The 10620-nt window shown below is 32.7% G+C and overlaps 5 protein-coding genes across 6 annotated transcripts in view; 2 read left to right on the forward strand and 3 right to left on the reverse strand.

The window, feature by feature from the left end:
• LOC115238674 (cyclin G) overlaps positions 1–1563 on the reverse strand; it is an 11078-nt gene extending 9515 nt beyond the window's left edge. The window contains exon 1 of the transcript XR_003884527.1: positions 1410–1563. The gene's annotated coding sequence lies outside the window, so the exon portion shown is untranslated. The remainder of the gene's footprint in view (positions 1–1409) is intronic.
• Positions 1564–1884: 321 nt separating this feature from the next.
• LOC115238676 (putative glutathione-specific gamma-glutamylcyclotransferase 2) lies at positions 1885–3434 on the reverse strand. Its single transcript, XM_029812689.1, has 2 exons — positions 3074–3434; positions 1885–2807 (listed from the first exon to the last, which is right to left on the reverse strand). Exons 1-2 carry the CDS (start codon positions 3206–3208, stop codon positions 2274–2276), a joined length of 669 nt encoding a protein of 222 aa, XP_029668549.1. The 5' UTR covers positions 3209–3434; the 3' UTR covers positions 1885–2273.
• LOC115238670 (WD repeat-containing protein 6) lies at positions 3252–7913 on the forward strand. 2 transcript variants are annotated; one of them, XM_029812681.1, is made up of 14 exons: positions 3252–3452; positions 3522–3603; positions 3748–3937; positions 4014–4184; positions 4272–4419; positions 4481–4705; positions 4772–5183; positions 5308–5454; positions 5534–5928; positions 6015–6197; positions 6260–6780; positions 6853–7292; positions 7380–7545; positions 7626–7913. In XM_029812681.1, the coding sequence occupies exons 1-14, from the start codon at positions 3282–3284 to the stop codon at positions 7678–7680; spliced, it is 3306 nt and encodes a 1101-aa protein (XP_029668541.1). In that variant the 5' UTR covers positions 3252–3281; the 3' UTR covers positions 7681–7913. The 2 variants fall into 2 exon arrangements, with proteins under 2 accessions (XP_029668541.1, XP_029668542.1); XM_029812682.1 differs by having other exon boundaries at positions 3286–3603; positions 7626–7912.
• A 128-nt stretch (positions 7914–8041) lies between these two features.
• Positions 8042–9363, forward strand: LOC115238678 (trafficking protein particle complex subunit 5). Its single transcript, XM_029812692.1, has 3 exons — positions 8042–8351; positions 8432–8741; positions 8845–9363. The coding sequence occupies exons 1-3, from the start codon at positions 8185–8187 to the stop codon at positions 8941–8943; spliced, it is 576 nt and encodes a 191-aa protein (XP_029668552.1). The 5' UTR covers positions 8042–8184; the 3' UTR covers positions 8944–9363.
• Positions 8965–10324, reverse strand: LOC115238681. The gene is made up of 3 exons (XM_029812694.1): positions 10103–10324; positions 9427–9570; positions 8965–9333 (listed from the first exon to the last, which is right to left on the reverse strand). The coding sequence occupies exons 1-3, from the start codon at positions 10232–10234 to the stop codon at positions 9265–9267; spliced, it is 345 nt and encodes a 114-aa protein (XP_029668554.1). The 5' UTR covers positions 10235–10324; the 3' UTR covers positions 8965–9264.
• Between the last annotated feature and the right edge of the window lie 296 nt (positions 10325–10620).

Here is a 10620-nt window from a genome sequence, read left to right on the forward strand (position 1 = left end):
TTAAATAGAAAATATATAAAACCGCAACATTTTTAAATCTTATATAATATTATTAAGAATTTAATATACAATTTAATATGGATATAAAATTTAATTTTACTAGATAATATTGTTAGATCAATTTTTTTTATAGGTAGCGCAATAAAAATGTGAACTTTGTATCATTATAATATGCACAGAATTTTTGCACATCAAATAAAGCATGTTATATTATAGATGGTTAAAGGTTACGTCATCACTGTATACACAACGGAAGTTCAATGCACCCGGATTCAACGTAGTGTACAGACGTAAATGTTTATCGATCTCTTCCTACGTTACATACATGTTACAAGATGTAATATATTTGCTAAATGCCGACTAACGATAAGCAAATATTGTGAATTATATATATCAAATATATCAAATAAATATACATTATATAATAAATAAATCAAACAATTAAGATAAATAATAATTGCAGGAATAGTAATAAAGTGAATAATAAAAGTTCTTATATGTATAAGTCATAATAAGTTATAAACTATATAGTTAAACAACGATGACCATTAATACGAGTATTATTATGAAACGACTATGAACTTTATCGTCGCAAAGTCATCGCGTTTATTTTTACTTGTTAATCATAATAGTTCCACGTGACCTTTCCACAAGCGTCATTTACCACTTAACAATAGATAAATGTCGCGAATGGGGAAGATATTAATTAATTTAGAATTAATCGTAAAAATCCGACGAAGACTGTTTTACGCTAATCGTCACACGCTTGTTATCTCTCCCTTTATCTAAACTCGCGAAAATCAATATGAATAAAGCGCGATAGAAAAAAAAAACAAAAAAAAAAAAAAACAAGTTTATCGCAACCTCGAAAGATATTTTTGACACTGTGGTCATCATGTACGCACTAACGCGATGCCGTGTTATTATTTGTCCCCCCTTTCGTTTCCTCCTCTCTTGTAACTCGTGAATTTTAAATGTCATCTTGGAAATGACAGTAAAATGCATATCATTAATGTAACTGTAACGCTATCGATAAAAATTTTTTTTTTTTTTTTTTTATAGAATTTGAACAATGGAACGATCTTTCTATGACAAATGACATAACTCCATTATTATTATTATTATTAAAGAATAAATGCAAGGTAAAATAATATTCGATTAAAATCAAAGATAATTTAGTCTATAAATTTTCGACTGCAATTTTCATGTTCGAAAGACAATGAGTGCATATATTTAGACGTTAAAGAGAAAAGAAAGGAAAAACAGAGACCGCGAAAAAAATACGGAAAATACGCGCAACGACTCTTCAATTGACCGAAACATTCTTGGTAACTCGAGATTGACTCTTTTACATTGTTCATAATTTCGAGAACGAAACGTAGTTAAATTGACGATAAAAGATCACTCACCCGGATGCGTCCGAAACGCCTTCACGTCAACGAATCATCCAATCTTGGCCTGCGTCTTGTTTCTCGGTCCAGGAGGATAAATAGAAACCGAACAGAGATACTGTCCAAACTGAGCCTGAACGGAGCTGCTGATGGTTGGTCGAACAATAAGAAACCTTCTCTTCACCCTTCCCCCCTCCCCCTTCCCTTTTCTATTGCGCCGCCGATTCAGCTGATCGTTGAGCGCCAACGCGCTTCCACGAAAGTTTCGTGTTGGCGGGAATTTCAAACTTCAACTTTTCAAAAGAGGAACTTTTCTTTTTTATAAGTTTATCATATGTGAATTTTACTATTTATAGAAATGTTTTTATAAAAGTTATGGTGTAAATTGTTACTATATAATTGCAATTTTTGACAAAATCGCAAGCTTCCTTCTTATCAAATTGTTAATACATAAGAAAGTTAAAATCATTGTCACATGAAAATTGCAACTATCTTGTGTATGAAAATATAATTTATTTCGTTAATAAATAAGATAATTTATTCTCCATCGTCGGTTATTATAAATGTTCTGCAATTCTTATGGAAATATTACAAGTTTTCCTGTTACTGCTTTGGACAATGCAATAACGTTTCGTTTTTTTAGTTCTTAGCCAATCGCATCAAGAATCTCTACTTACTAATTGTAATTAAAGCTATTTTTAAGTTTGGACATACTAAAAGAACTAATACAGTTTGTTTCATAAATATCTTAACCATAAATATTCTCTATATATAAGCTAAAGATGGAAAATTAAATTAAATGGACTCGAAAAAATTGATTGATGATGCAATTGTCCATATTTTCCTACATTCCGATACACCATTTTACACTATCATAACTTTTTATGAAAATTGATCCGATTCTTGTGATTCATTATCTCTCTCCTCCTCCAGCTGTTTTACGGCTCTTTCCAAAGCAAACAGATGTTCGTCTTGTACACCAGGAGCTATCGTACGCATCGCGGATGCCAGTTTGTAGAGATATTCCGTATTAGAACCACTGATACCACGTGAAACGAGTATGTGATTCGCGATGGTATCTATATTCTCCGTACCAGCATAATTTGGATTATCTTCTTCGCCTATATAGATGGTGAGGTAGAACGGTGCTTCATCTGAAGCATTCGACAAAGATGCTGTCGAAATGCTCATCTGCATGAGATCGTTCGAAAAGACATTAGCATTAGAGGTGCTTTGGACAGATTTGGAGAAATTGCAGGGATAAAAAAGGACGGTTTTCTTCTTATAACCACCCTTCTCTCGAAAATCCAAATGATTGACTACATTGTCTATGTTCTCGGTGGATATCTGGTACGCTAGTCCCCATACCTCGTCGTTGGGATTAGTAGAGGTGAGCAGTGTTACTACACGTCCAGGCTAAAAAAAGAAAAGAAAAAGCAGATTATATTAAGTTGCAAAAATCATTGACCATCTTTGAAGTGTGTTCTATTCTAAGCAGAGCAGCGTGTATGTAAAAGGAAAACTATTTTAAATGATTAGAATTATGATATTTCAAATAATTCAAATTTTTTTGAAAATAATTATTTTAAATGATTAAAAGAAGATACACAAATAAAAAGTGACAAACTGCGAATGTTGCAATGTCAAAATTGCCTTTTCATTTTTCTCCAGGAGATACGTACCCTATTAGGCACTCCTCTATGATCGGTACTTTTCTGGTAGAAGCGTCTAACATATCCCCTGATGTGGCCGACGAGCTTCTTCTCATATGGGAAGTCCGCTTTCCATATCAAGGAACCATAACCAAACACCCACATGCTCGCTCGTTCACTCTTGACGTTCGTGGGAGACTTTTCTCGTCGACGATAACAATGATTACGTCGCGCGCCAATGCAGACTCCGTCTAACGTTTCGAATGATGGGATTGTTTTTCAATGTTGCAGCATAATTTGCAGAAGTATCCACTTGGAAGTTATGCCCCATGTTATCACGTCTGACGCGTGTCGTCACGCGAACGTAACCTCTTTATCGAGGGCTCTCTTGAACCACAGACCACAGGGCATACGCATTATACATATTTAATAAATTGACAATGCACGTTCTTTTATCATAAAATAATTTATAAATCACCGTATATGCGAGATCATGATTTCCAAACTGTCACGTACAAACGTTCTCGCTATCCGATGCATAAAGAATCTCGTACTCGTGGGTTAGTTGATATGATACCAAAGATTTTTCGATTAGTCTAATAAAAAAACTGTCCACAAAATTGTCCACATTTGCTTTTGACAGATTGTAGAATATTATAAATTATCAAAACTTATTACAGAGCACTTGTTTATTATCAATACAGGTATGGGACCCACGCTCTACGTCTTCCAGCGTTCCAAGTTTGACGAAAATTATGAATTGAGAGATAAATTGGATTGTTTATATCCAAATAATATACATGGCATTGTGATGGGACCAAATAATAAATTAGCTGTATTCGGTGCCAAATCTATATGTATCTGTGACATTATTAATCAAAGAGGAGAAATGACGTGAGTATATTTAAATATAAAATAAAAAAAAATATGATAATGATTTTGTACGACAATATATAATTTCCTATTACAGATTTGAAAAACAAAGCACTGATCAATTGAATGACTGGATAATTGCTGCAGAGTGGATATCTGTTAAGGAACAAATGCAATTGGCAATTCTTTTTGCCCATAATTATTTATGCTTATATAATATATTTGAAAAATCTTTTCAAGATGTGCATTGTAAAGAAAAATGCATACTGTATCCTTTTGCAGTTTTTATTAATTCTCGCAGAAATAATTGATATTTATTTGAAATGTGGCAGTGTTTTTCTTAATTAATATACAGCTATGGTGGATCTATATCAGGAACTTCTCAAGAAAACCTAGTCATTTTTAGTGGAACAGTATTTCAAGAAATTTTAATATGGAAAATAGACAACAACTATGATATTAATGAAAGAATGCCAGTTTTGCATCGTTTAATAGGACACAAGGTTGGTGTGTTTGTATTTAAAGGGACAAGAAAATATAAAAACCTTATTTATCTTATTTTAGGGTGTGATCTTCTCTGTTATTTATGATTCATGTTCGCGGCTTATTTGTTCTACATCCGATGATAGAAGTGTCAGGTTCTGGAGAGTGATAAAAAATAAGAATCCTGAAAGCAATAATTTAAATTGGCAAATAGCAAAAATAATCCCAGTAAAAACAATGTTTGTGCATGCAGCAAGAGTCTGGAAAGCTATAATCAGAGATGATATTGTTGTGACAATAGGAGAGGTGAGATTTAAATAATGTGTACAAAATTATAATTTATTTTTATATTAATCTTTTGTTGTTTCATAGGATTCACTTATGTGCACGTGGTCACTCTCAGGTAATCTACTTAATAAAGTCCATCATGGAGCACCTATATGGAGTATCGATATATCCAAAGACAATAAAAGAATATTCACGGGTGGAGCTGATGGATCTGTATACATGTGGCAAACCACACGCCATATTAATCCAAAAATAATTTCGCTGCCTAGTAATGATACACATAACAATCCTAAATGCATATCCTATTTGAGGAATGGCACTTTATTGGTCTTTGATGAAAGTGAGATGCTGTTTTGTTACGACAAAGAAAAAATGCTGCGTACAAAATATTCTCTAAGCTCAGAAATACATCGCAGCTATTATATCATGCAAGTTTCTTCAAATCGTTCCTTTGTTGCTTTTGCATCTAGAGAAGGATATGTAACGATATATCGAGGTACAAACATTTGTTGCAATACAAGTATTAATATTGTTAAAATGTGAATAATTTTTTTTGTAAGTATATCATTTCTTTCACTCAAATTCTCCTTTAATCAGATCATTAAATTAAAATGTATTAGCGGATTGTGTTATCGGATTTGTATCTCGGATTATCGAAGAAAAAATAATGGAATCACAAATCTTTTCTTTGCACTGGTTGGGATATGCTAGCTTAATAGTATGTGGAGCAAATGGTCTTTTGAAAATATTTACCTTTGCAATCGATGGTATGTATATTATATATATAACTATGTTGAAATGTCTGAAAACAAATATCTTATTACTATTTGATTCTTTTTTATATAGCTGGGATTCATATGGACGCACATTTTGTATTACCTCCCAGTAGAGAACGTTGGCTGACTGCAGCTACAATTTACAAACAGTTGTTAGTATGTGGGGATAGAGCTGGGAATGTTTATGTATACAAGTTGAATGGGCAGGCAAATAAGGATATTGAAAAACCTGTTCAAATACTCAATAGAGTTCATGGTAAAATAGGAGTCCAATCGTTTGCTAGATGGGAAGAAAAATTAATGACAACTGGACGCGATGGAATGTTGAGATTTTACGAACTGAATAAAGACGACACAAAACCCTTATTGATGCTGCATAGAAAAAAGATGCCAATAGACTGGATTAGTGGAATGTTAAAATCAGTGGATGGACACTGTACTCCTTTTATATTTGGTTTTAAAGAGGTATAAATAAAATATGTATAAAATAGATATGAAATACATATTCAAAAAACAGGAAAAAAATTTTTATCACAATTATTTTTGCACAGGTGGAATTTATAATATATAATTTGTCAACTGAAAGCATACTAATCAGAATTCCTTGCGGTGGTGGTCATAGATCGTGGGATTGTATGATATTGGATGAAACAACAAGTTTCATTTATATTCAAAATAAGCAGATTTACATTTTTGATTATCCTCTATCTTCAGCATCTTTTCCCATTTTACAGGTATATAATACTAAATTTTTTGGAAAACAACTGTCTCTAGACTAATGTTATTGTATTTCTAGAATGGTTTTCACATAAAGGAGACATATTGTTTGCAACATATTTCGAGACTCGGTTCTTTTAAACAAGATATTTTCATATCTGGTGGAGAAGACTGCACTCTTCGTGTAAGCTCCATTTGTGAATCATTTGAAGATAATTCCCATAGTGTCTTCCATAATTTAGGAAACTTTGACGGTCATCTTTCGGGCATAAAATGCATAAGCACCATTAAATTAAAAAAAAACGATGATTTAAACAGCAAATATTTAGTTTTTTCTGGCGGAGGAAGAGCACAATTGAAAATCTGGGAAATAAGACTTAAACATAAAGATCGGATATTATCAAACGATTTATCGTGCTCTGATATAAAGTCTCATATGCTTTATGGACAAGATCAATATCGCAGAAAACCTTGGCAGGAATCTAAGCAATCTTATGTTATGGAACCAGAAACGCGTTACATGGATATTTGCACATATTATTCTTCTGAGAATGCCAATCATGTGTTAATCTTTATAGCTTGTGCAGACGGATACTTGAGGTAACTTGATCTACTTTATCTATTTATCAATCCATGCTAATAGGATAATATTGTTGTGATATCCTGTTACAGATTATTTGTATATAGTATCACAACCAATGACGTATGTTTGAAAGTATCTACCAAATATATAGACCGTTGTATCTTAAAAATGTACATATTATCGCATAAATCCAAAGTGATCGTATTAACAATGACTACTGATGGAATATTACGTTTTTTCAATTTTACCGATATAATCTCGAAAATATACAAAGATGCAAATATCGAAAACCAAGATATCATAGACTTCAGTGACGATCCTTTTGCAGAATTTAGCTTGCATCAGTCAGGGATTAATTCTTTCGATTTAAAGCATATAGATGAAGATAGATATCTCTTGATCACTGGTGGCGACGACAATCTTCTCAATCTCGTTTGTTTTCAACTTTGTATATCGGAAGACGATGCATTGTCAGCTGTAATATTGACCAAATGGAATACAGCATCTGCACATTCCGCACAAATTACAGGTATGTAAATACTATCATGTTTTAAGCAAATAATATATATGATACATTCCACAAACTTAAAGATTTATAACCGTGTGATATTGATAGGCCTGAAATTTAAAGACAATGATCAGATATGTAGCGTGGGAATAGATCAGCAAGTTATTGTCCACAGTTACTCATGGTCCCATGGAGTCATATCTGCAAAAATGTTGAATCAAGTTTTTACATCTGTCACAGATGTGCAAGGCATGGACTTATGGCCTTCCGATGAGTAAGTTCAAAGATTTGTTGAATGTCATTATCATTTCTTACTTCATCCTGATAAAAAAAAAATTGATATTGTGTTTACAGCTGCAGCAGTGTCTTGTGCATATATGGGAGAGGTTTCGAAGTACTATCCATCTAAAAAACTGTTACAAAAATTATTTGCATAAAAAATATTTTCTACGCAGATATTTGTACAATATTACATTTATTTATTCATTTTTCTAATCTCAAAGCATTATATACGTAAATATAATCTCTAAGGAATCACATTATGTATAATGCGAGTAATAGAATTGCAACAGAACGATAGCTGAATTGTGTACTACATTTGTATAAAGCACAGAAACAACAATATAATTATACAATTAGTTTGTTTTTCAAAAATAATAAACTAATTGTATAATTATATTGTCCTACAAATAAAAACTTGTCTTCAAGATAAATAGTCATCTACTCCGTTGCCTGCTTCCCTTGTTGAAATAATTCCACGTTGTGTCGTCAGATGTCAAGACTATCACAGAAAAAAAAAATGGCGATGTTCACGAAAACATAAATTTGACAGCTGTAGCGTTTCTGAGAATATATTGATATACTAATTACATGACATCCGTGATGCGAATATATAAGAAATAATTATTTAAAAATGTCGAGCATCACGATATCAGCCATAAGACCGCGAACCAGTATCCTCGATAAATCGTTGAGCAAAGGTAAGGGAGAGGTTAGCCTGAGTTGTTTTGCCCTCTTGTTCTCCGAACTCGTACAGTACTGTCAAAACAGAGTCTACACCGTTCCGGAGCTACAAAATAAGTAAGAGAAACGAATCAATTTCCCCTAAAAATTATCTCTTTAGCACTTATTAAAATATATCTTTTATTTATCGCAACTAGATTGGCGGAAATGGGAGCCGAGGTCGGCCACAGGATAACTGATTTGCTCGTGATGCGAGAAAAGAATGGTAAACGCGAGATAAAATTGCTCAACGTATTGTTATTCATCAAAAGTACAATGTGGAAATCCCTGTTTGGCCGGGAGGCCGACAAGCTGGAACATGCCAACGACGACGAGCGTACATATTACATCATCGAGAAGGAATCTCTGGTAAATAAATTTGTATCTGTACCCAAGGACAAGGGAAGCTTGAACTGCGCCTCCTTCGTCGCCGGTATCGTAGAAGCTGTACTTTGCGACTGCGGCTTTGTAAGTAATCTCTCTGTCAATTTCAAAATAATCTTTTCAATCTAATTTGCATTATGTACTTTTATGCGATGAGAGATTTGCAAAAATATTTTAATTATTGCAGCCTGCAAAGGTAACCGCTCACTGGCACAAGGGAACTACGTATATGGTTAAGTTCGACGATGCTGTTGTCGCGCGTGATAAACAACTTGAAGATCGGTAATAGAAAAAGAAAAAAACTATATCAAGAGAATATATATAATGTATCTGTATAAAGCTTATCCTAATTATTAAGGTATAAATCGATAAGGTCCTTAATTATCGAGTTACATATTTTAGATACATGCATTTTTTTATTTTTGAAACTAGCCTTTTTTGTGGATTAATTAAATTTTACAAAAACCTTCATATTTTTTTTGAAAAATCTTGGTTCTCTCTAGTGTTACATTTAAAATTAGTATTATGTTTTGATAATTTATTCCGTTATACAATGATACATTACAACTACGCTTATATTTTGCTAAATAATTATGTATCTAATATTTTAGAGAAATTTATAATCTCTGTCCGCATAACTGACTTGCCCAGTACGATATAAATGTTCTCGTGCATCCTGCGGGAAATACAGTGTTGAAGTACATCTTAATATTGCAGTACGTGATTCATTTTTCATGTATCACAAGTTCCTTAAAAATATCTATTTTACCTTTCTTTTTTTGATCAAAATCGCAGTGAGGACAATAGAACTCACAACAAATCCCATTCTTGTAATAAAATTTGCTACTGTAGGTACAAAAAACTGTTCTATCGACGATTTCGTCGCGGCAAATCTGTGTATTCCTGTATCGAACTACATAAATAGAATGAGTAATTGTAAATATTTAAAAAAAAAATTAATTCGTACATTATTAATAAAATTATCAAAAAGAAATTATTTTTGTAACGACACATTACTAAATTACATGACATAACTATAGCTCCTGCTATGTTTAATAGACGTGTCATAAGCCTGTTACATAATTTCTGTACGAACATTTCTAAATTGTAAAACATGAAGCATACTCAAAATATTACACATGTACGTTTATATTTGTTATGTGTTTACAAACGGAACATGAATTTCTCCTTCGCCATCGTCATTATACTTTAATATTGCTGTCATTTAAAAAATATTGAGCATGTATGATATTTTTACTAATGCAACATGAAAATCAAGATGTCGTTTATTATAATTTAACGTTAAATGCGAGGGACCCATCATAAATTATAATTGAGTAAACGAATAAAGTATATTAAATAAAATATCTCGATTGCGAGATAGTAAATATCGCAGATGTTTGTAGAGGTTAGGTTCTAGGTGTTTCGTATACGTATATACGTACCAGGAGGCTCTTGGTCGGGTGTCCCGAATGCTTCAGGTACAATTCGCGCAATTCTCTGCGTTTAGCGTCTCTCCATAACGAAATCTCACGTTGTTCAGGCGTGACATTATAATATTCCTTCTTCGAGGACATGATTTCTCCTCTCGACGTACTTTTGCTCGCTCCTTTGCTTGCTTGCTTCTCTGTTTTATCACGTGAACAAAAACGTGCGTGACTATTATCGATCGTGAAATTCGCGAGTCATGAAATTCCGATTCAAATATATACTTTCATGGGCATCGTGTCAAAATAACATTTAGACAAACAATTTCTTAAGCTAGAAATATTCTACGAATCGTCGAATTCCAACACGTACAATTTCACGTGTTTAATTTCGCTGCGATTCCTTCGAAAATACACAAAAGGTATCGCACACAATATTATTCTCAACAAAAACGTTTTTAATTTCATTTCGTATATTAAAAATATATAAAAAATTTCTCGTATAAATATATGTATATATACATATACATATTTAT

This window comes from Formica exsecta, unplaced genomic scaffold (assembly GCF_003651465.1).
Source record: "Formica exsecta isolate Colony F162 unplaced genomic scaffold, ASM365146v1 scaffold353, whole genome shotgun sequence".
Taxonomy (NCBI): domain Eukaryota; kingdom Metazoa; phylum Arthropoda; class Insecta; order Hymenoptera; family Formicidae; genus Formica; species Formica exsecta.